At 43.0% G+C, this 8,122-nt stretch overlaps 2 protein-coding genes across 4 annotated transcripts; both read left to right on the forward strand.

Annotated features, from left to right (window-relative positions):
- Window positions 1–652: 652 nt before the first annotated feature.
- LOC101482722 (heterogeneous nuclear ribonucleoprotein A0) lies at window positions 653–4,818 on the forward strand. Of its 3 annotated transcripts, XM_012919782.3 has the most exons (4): window positions 653–1,820; window positions 2,732–2,882; window positions 3,174–3,286; window positions 4,714–4,818. In XM_012919782.3, the coding sequence occupies exon 1, from the start codon at window positions 726–728 to the stop codon at window positions 1,629–1,631; it is 906 nt and encodes a 301-aa protein (XP_012775236.1). In that variant the 5' UTR covers window positions 653–725; the 3' UTR covers window positions 1,632–1,820; window positions 2,732–2,882; window positions 3,174–3,286; window positions 4,714–4,818. The 3 variants fall into 3 exon arrangements, with proteins under 3 accessions (XP_012775236.1, XP_012775235.1, XP_076745463.1); XM_012919781.3 differs by lacking the exon at window positions 2,732–2,882; XM_076889348.1 differs by lacking the exon at window positions 4,714–4,818 and having other exon boundaries at window positions 3,174–3,528.
- A 1,304-nt stretch (window positions 4,819–6,122) lies between these two features.
- Window positions 6,123–7,705, forward strand: LOC101483200 (heterogeneous nuclear ribonucleoprotein A0). The gene has a single exon (XM_012919788.3). It carries the CDS (start codon window positions 6,193–6,195, stop codon window positions 7,063–7,065), a length of 873 nt encoding a protein of 290 aa, XP_012775242.3. The 5' UTR covers window positions 6,123–6,192; the 3' UTR covers window positions 7,066–7,705.
- Window positions 7,706–8,122: the final 417 nt, after the last annotated feature.

Here is an 8,122-nt window from a genome sequence, read left to right on the forward strand (position 1 = left end):
AATAATGTCTGCTACAATTTCACACACTAGTTGAGAGCCTATTCAGTTTCTACAGCCTTTCTTACCTTGATAAATACGGAAGAGGATTAGGGCTGCTGGGGAAAAGTGAGCACGTCTTTTTTCTTCTTCTTCTTTTCCAGAATTCTGAGAAAAAAGTCAGAATTCTGACTTCAATCTCAGGATTCTGGAAAAGGGGGAAAAGACGTGCCCACTTTTTTTCCCCCCAGTGGCCCTAATCCTCTGCCGTAGATAAAACCAAATATAAAAATTGTAATTTCATTAGCAAATCTTCCAATGCCATATTTCGGAGAGATAGAAAAGAGAATAAGTCTTTTTTTTGTTCATCCGATTTATTGGGTCATAGCCTCGCACTCTTTAAAATAATGAGGAGGAGATACGCAATACATAACAAGGTTCCCCACCTCCATGTTTTAAGGTCTAAGTTTTTGAGATCGATGTGGTTTGGTAATACGTGAGAAAAGGGTAGCATGGCCAAAACTATTCACTGTAGTTAAGTCTTTTTAAATCATGGGTTATTCATGTATCTTCAGTCTTTTTCTACAAAAGAAACAGCAGTGGACCGGAAAAGGCGGCGCTAATAGTCAGCCTAGCATGTCGTCACAGCGCGTATGATATAAATACAGCTGCGTTCTCCCCCACCTCCATCTTGAGTTCAGAGCGTTGTTGAGGGTGTTCGGGTGTAATCGATTCGCCATTTTTCAAAAATGACCGACCAGCTTTGTAAACTTTTCGTCGGTGGGCTCAACGTGGACACCGACGACGATGGCCTACGCAAGCATTTTGAGCAGTACGGCACGCTCACCGACTGCGTTGTCGTCGTGAACAAGCAGCTCCAGCGATCTCGCTGCTTCGGCTTTGTAACCTACTCCACGCCGGAGGAGGCCGACGCGGCAATGGCGGCTAGGCCGCACACCGTCGATGGCAACGCGGTCGAAGTGAAGCGAGCCGTGGCAAGAGAAGACGCAAACAAGCCCGAGGCCCTCGCTAAGGTGAAGAAAATCTTCGTTGGCGGTCTGAAAGACGACATCGAAGAGCAGCATCTGACCGAATACTTCTCCCAGTACGGACAGGTCGAGAAGTCCGAAGTGATCTCAGAGAAGGAGACCGGAAAGAAAAGGGGCTTCGGCTTTGTGTACTTCACCGATCACGACTCGGCCGATAAGGCGGTTGTCGTGAAATTCCACACCGTCAAAGGACACAAAGTTGAGGTAAAGAAAGCCCTGACCAAACAGGAGATGCAGGCAGCCAACAGAACCTCTATGACACCGAGAGGCAGAGGCGGTAGAGGTATGAGAGGAAATCAAAATGGCTACGGCGGCAGGGATTATGGCGGAAACTACAACTACGGTAATGGCGGAGGCTACAACTGTGGCGGCTACGGAGGGTACGGCAGCGGGCCATATGGGGGTGGCTATGGAGATCAGGGAAGTGGCTATGGCGGTGGCAACGGCTACAATGAGTTTGGCAGCGGCTATGGTCAGCATCCTTCTGGCTATGGCCCCATGAAAGGGCCACCTTTCGGCGGCCAGAGGAGCGCAGCTCCCTACACCAGAGGCGGCGGCGGCGGTGGCGGCTACGCAAGGGGGGGCTACGGCGGCGGCGGCTATTAAATGAGACTGCACGATGGAAAGCAACCCCTACTATTGTCCCACAAATTGCCCTCTCCCCTCAGCCCGGAATTGGACGCCAAGAGTCAAAGCCAGTAACGGGGCGTCTGCCGTGAAATCCAACCATGGCAGAGATACGGACACAAAGACCCCCTCCCCCAAATCATTACGAAGACCTCCAAACCCAAACAGGTAGGAAGGTCACTTCCCAGAACACCTGATTATAACGAGAAGCGGTTGTTGCCGTTCAACTAGGACACATTAAGACGAAGAATAACATCGCTTTTTATTATGTACTCACGCCTCCGGCGTCTAGTTGTCTAGAGTTGAATTTATTTTTTATTTGCGTTCACTCGTTGTTTTTGGATTTTTTCGATGTAGGATTGTTTTTCTGACAAGTTCTGATTTATTTTTAATATTTGCATTTTAAAGCAGTTCGTTTTCGATTTTGTTTTTTTCTGCAGAAAACTTAGTGTGACTTTTCAATGTATGAGGATGAGAAAGCATGTTTATGGTTTTTCATAGCTATGTCATTATTGATAACGGACATGTATTATTTACTTATTGGGTCATTCAGCAAAGGCGGGACGGGATGCAGGACCACTGTTTCCTTCTCCCTTATTGTACCAAACCTCTCAGCCAGTCTCAGTCTAAATATTGTTCATGTTTCCTTTACCTGTAGCAATATCTAATGTATATTGTATACTTTCATGTCTGGAGAACAAAACCTACTGTTAAAAAAAAACAATTTGCTATGCTCATGTATGTTCATTTTAAATAAAACGTTATACCACTTAGCTTAGTTATTTTACTTATTTAACCAGGCTTCCTCAAGTTCATCCACAGGTATATAAGTGGCATCACCTTGTTGCTCTTTAGTTACATGGCATCATTCCCACAGTTTATTCCCTTACACTCAGGTGGGTGAAATGGTTAATGGTTGTCTACCCACAGCCAATGCATGTAGGCTTTGTAGGGTGTGACGTTGTTTTAAAATTGTGGTTTTTAGATATTGCTAATAACTCTTTATTTTTCTTCTGAATACATATATTTATGTGGACATGAGGGCTCTGATATTTATCTTTGATTATTCCTACATTTAGGTGTTCTTACTCTTATTCCAGTAGGCTATCCCAGCCAAAATAGCCGTAGCAGTTTGTTTGTAGGCTACATCAGGACCCTGTTGATTACCTGGGGTCGATTGTGATAGGAGTCTGAAATATCTCTTTAGGATATCCACATCCAGCAAACTAGGTATGTAAATCAACCTGTCTTCACTCTGTGTTGGTCATTGTATGGCATATCTTTGAGATGGTGCACACGTGTGCCATTATTTAATTTATCAGCGTCTTATATAGCTAATCTTAAAATAAATAAAAGGGAGGGGTGGGTGGGTTAATTATTTTTTGATGGGGGTTGGAAGGGGGTCCAAGTATTGTTCCATAATTAAATGAAACGATGGAACAAGTAAATTGGAGTCTCCTCCAGAGAAGCTTTGCTCGGTGCAGAATCTCACCCTGTTGTTTTCTTTCTCATCTCCTCCAGGTTGCTTCTGTAACCTGGGCACGAGGACGGTAACCCCCGAAACGATGGGGGGTGTGTGTCTCTCCACGCTGACAGTGGGGACCAAAGAGTGGTTGTGCCTTCTTCCCCCACAGGTGAAGTCAGTTTTCAGAGGATTCCCCCGGTGTGGTCAAAGGCAGTGTTAATGTGCTTTTTAATGTGAACTGTTACTGGGTTTCCAGGGAATTTTGATTATACAGTACCCCAGTGCTACTGACTAACCAGTGTACACCTTTGATGCATTTGTTTTAAAAAAATAAGTACTGAATCCAAATCGGGGTTTTCTAGCCTTTTTGGTCTGGAACACCTTCTAAAATAAAGCGTTTTCTTAGTCCTCGTTAGTGTGTTCTTTTTGGTGTATTTGAGCTTTTACAGTTTTGACTTTCATCTAGGTAACTTATTAACTTGTGTTTAATACCAGAATAAATCCTCGTATGAAAGGAGAACTTGGCATTGAGTAACAGTACCCAAATAAAATTGAGGTCAAGTCTGAGAATTTTCTACTTGATTCAACATCTTGGTTGGAAACCACCAATGTTCATAGGGAGCATGGGCGTTTTTGCGCTGTTTCAAAAGTATTTAACACTTGAAGCTGATAATTGTAAAGCTTTTTAAGATGCATTTCAAGTCAGTCACATGCTTTGTGGGGTTTTGGCCAAAGGGAAACTGTTCAAATGGCTCTTGTAGTTCTGGTTTTACTTGTTTTGCAAGACCAGTAAAAATCTAGTTGATCTTTGTAAACAACACAGTTGACTCTACATTTGTCTACAGAATTGACTTCACATTTCATTTTATTAACTTGCAAATAAGTAATTAAAATAACCCACTTGTCGGGTTTTAATGTGGTAATGGATGGTTGTAAAATTAAAACATGACGGGTCAGTAAATGGAAGGGGTGGGGAATAAAAACATGGGAGATGGTGGCAGACCCCACTGCAGCTCAATGCTTCTTACCTAAATTATTAAAGTGTTCAACAGCTGCAAAGTGGGCTAGCTGTTAAAACGGCCTCCACATTTGACAATGAACGTTAGTCATATATAATTGAACAGAGGGGAGATGATGCTACTTTGTATCAGGTAAAAGCCATAATGCACTCAGAATTTGCATAAACAAACACTGTAGACCAAACTAGTCATCTACACAGAGTGGACTGTTATATTCAGCTATTTGGTTTTTCCAGCACTGCTTTAAGTCTTCAAGTCTGCTGACCACTGTCTAAAAGTGAATCTTGGTCTTTGTGGTTCTTGAAGCAGTTTTCTCAGATTAATTGAAAGATGTTCTAAAGAGCGCTTCAATGATGAAATGCAAGACAATACTTGATGTCTTGGCTTTAATGAGCACTAGAAAATCAGTACAAGAGTTGACTAAAACTCCCACAGTAATCTTAAGTATTTGTTAGGGTTTAAATAATAAAAAATGAAAACCAATCTGAGGTTTTGTGCTGATTTAAAAAGGAACTGCTTGATGTGGTCATGAGTGTAAATTATGCTTTTGTTCTCTTACCTTTTTTTTTTTTTATAGGATGATGGTGCTTGGCGAATTCTGATCACCCTGTAGGAAAAGGAAACTTATGTTGACCTTTCTTTTTATGAATTCACAATAAATCAATATATTTTTGTATATCAAGATGTCTGTTATGTTGCTTTTTTACACTGAGGGCAGTCTGATTGCTTGTTTTCAATCTGTTGGGTGGAGGGTTTGCAGAGGTGGGAGCCCAGAGATGTAAAGCTGGTATGTGTTTTTGTTTTAGGGGTGTTTTATAAAACATGCAGAGTGCCCTTCTTTACTGTCCATCCCATGTGTTCCATAATACAGCTTGGATTTCATGGTTTTTCCATATGCATAGCACATACTGTGCCAGTTTTGAAGGTGCCTTGTGGAGGTCTGCCCATCACCATCACTCCTATTTGGCCTCCTTCCACTTTGGTTTTGCCTGCACATTGCTGCATGTTTTGGCTAAATAACTAGCTGAAATAATAGTTCAATAGTGGCAATAATAATAAAACCTTGGTGGTACCTTTTAACTATATTTTCACTTGGTTACAGTTGGTGTTTTGCAACATGTTTGCCAAACAAGATAAATAATTATGTGTTAAATGAATAAATTATATCCAATCTCAGTTACCACTACTGAAAATTCACATAGAATTAAATTAACATAATTTACATTTCAGATCTGCACGACCACTAAGACTGAAGTTTAAATGGCTTGCAGAACAATCTCCACAAGGTGTCCTATCAAAATGTCTTTTTTTTCAATCAGAAATTAGGTGGATCAAACTAAGAAGCTGAATTTGATAGGAAAAATGCTTTTCGTGTGTCAGACTATGTGATGGGAGTTATTCGCTTCTGTCGGGCTCAAATCGTGTTCCAGGAACAAGGGGGGAGGGGCGCTGAGAGAAGTTGCATTTATTGTGAAGCGCCTGCCTCCAGCTAACCTAATTTATTAAGGCTGTAGCGACTTCAGATTTTCTCTGATCATAATAGTTTAACAGCGAAATGACTGCATTTCACAGCTGTAATTGCTGGAAACAGCCAGTCGTGCAGAGCTAATATACACTTAAAAAAATAAAACATGAAATTCAGGCTTATGAGTTTCGTTTATTTTAGGGTTGAACGTGGTTCACGTACACACTTGGAAAAAATATATTTTGTCCCAGTGGGTCTAAAGTGCGACACAAAATAAAACACGGATTGACGTTTTATGTGTTTTAAGTAAAATTAATTTATCGGGGGTGTAGCTTTATTACTGTATTCGAAGAAAAACAAAGGTCGAAATTTACGCGGTCCTTTTTCAGGAAATTAAGATTTCCGATGGGACCTGAAGGGAACAGGACAGTGACGCCAATCGCGCGCCGATTGTGAGGGGGTGATTTGGTTTAAGGTGACCAATCAGCGAGAGGAACGTCTTACGAAGACGTGAGTGAAACGGCCCGCCCTTACGTCGGTTCATTGAAGAAGAGGGACGGTCTGAGCTGCGCACCATCCTCCGGAGGAACCATGACATCCAAACTTTGTAAGCTTTTTGTTGGGGGATTGAACGTGGAGACCACCGATGAAGGCCTCCGCAAGTACTTCGAGCAGTATGGTACCCTTAGCGACTGCGTGGTGGTCATGAACCAGCAGCTTGGACGTTCCCGCTGTTTCGGTTTCATCACCTACTCCACGCCGGAGGAGGCCGACGCAGCAATGGCCGCTAAGCCACATGTCGTCGAAGGCAACAACGTGGAGGTGAAAAGGGCCATAGCGCGAGAGGATGCCAACAACCCGGACATACTCGCCAATGTCAAGAAAATCTTCGTCGGCGGCGTGAAAGACCACATCGTTGAGGAGAACCTGACCGAGTACTTCTCGCAATTTGGCGCGGTGGAGAAGGCCGAGATCATCTCCGACAAGCAGACCGGCAGGAAGAGAGGCTTCGGCTTTGTCTTCTTCGAGGATACCGACTCCGCCACCAAAGCGGTCCTGACCAAATACCACACCATCAACGGGAACAAGGTGGAGGTGAAAAAGGCTCTAACCAAGCAGGAAATGTCCACCAGCGGCCGGGGAGGAAGGGGTCGAGGGAGAGGGATGCAGAGTTACGGCGGCGGAAGAGGAGGCGGCGGCGGCAGCTACGGAGGCGGCTACGGCGGTAGTTACGGGGGTGGCTACGGCTACGGCGGGGGCTATAACGGGGGGGATGGCTACGGAGGCTACGGGGGATACGACGAATACGACAGCCAGATGGGTGGCGGGTACAGCAATGGGGACTTTGGGGACGGCTATGGACAGCAGCACTCCAGTTACGGAGCGATGAAGGGGGGCAACTATACTTCTTACCGGAGCGGGGCTCCTTATAACAGGGGTGGTGGATTTAGCAGTGGCTACTAATGGCGCCCTCAAACGATGAGAGATTCATTTCTAATTGAAATGGACTTGATTTACACACACGAGCTACACATGTCCAGGTAGGGGGTGAGAGGTGGTCTTCGAGTTCAATTAAAAAGAAGCAACGCCCATCACCCACACAGCCTGCTTTCTGGATCCCATCCACCCCCCACCAGGACTTCCCTTCTTGTCCTCTTATTCCACACGTTATGGACTTTAATACTAAGAATTGTGAATTATTGAACTGTATTTTGTTATGTTGAATTCTTTAAGTATAATTTTTGTCAGTCACTGCTTCAAATGAGAAAAAATCGATTGTTTGATTTGCAGATCTGTCAGTTTTGCCTGTTTTCACACCATGAACTCAGGGTTTTAGGTAAAGTTTGTGGCAGTGTCCGGCAGCATGGGACTGGATTTCTTCAGCTTCTTGACCCTAAAACTTTTTTCTTTGCTCTCTTTTGTTTATTGTTTTGAGAAATGTCAGGGACTATTTTCACTGTACTCTTGCCCCACTTTCCCGTCCCAGTTTTCTTTTTGTTTTCTTTTTTTGTTTTTGCCTAGATTAAAATCCTTTGAAATTCATGTGTTCAGCTCACCCCCTATGTTCTGCTTTTATTAAAGTTTTTAATGTTTTAAAAATCTATCTAATCTCGCAGTCTTAATTCAGATCAACAGAAAGTGCTTTTAAACCCCCCACTTTGGGAACGTTTGGGAACAATTATTTTTATTTCCTTTTTAAATCCTTAAACTCTCCTCTTTAAATTGGGTTCAGGAAACGACCACTAGGAGGTAGTATTGCCTGGAAATCATGGATTTCTGCTACATCGGCCATTTTGGAGGTGGTGAATCACCAAAGCAGTATTTGTTATTCCTATACAACATAAAAAATAAACGAGCATCCTCATTTTGATTAACTGCTTTGTTTTTGTTTTTTTTGTTTGTTTTTTTAAGACTTACCAGTTGTCTTTTTATTTTTCCTCCATATTGATCTACAGATCTACAGGTTTTCACAATATCAGGCTCCTAAAACCCTCACAGATTCAGCCAGCTGATAAATATT

Source organism: Maylandia zebra, linkage group LG2 (assembly GCF_041146795.1).
Source record: "Maylandia zebra isolate NMK-2024a linkage group LG2, Mzebra_GT3a, whole genome shotgun sequence".
Lineage (NCBI taxonomy): Eukaryota > Metazoa > Chordata > Actinopteri > Cichliformes > Cichlidae > Maylandia > Maylandia zebra.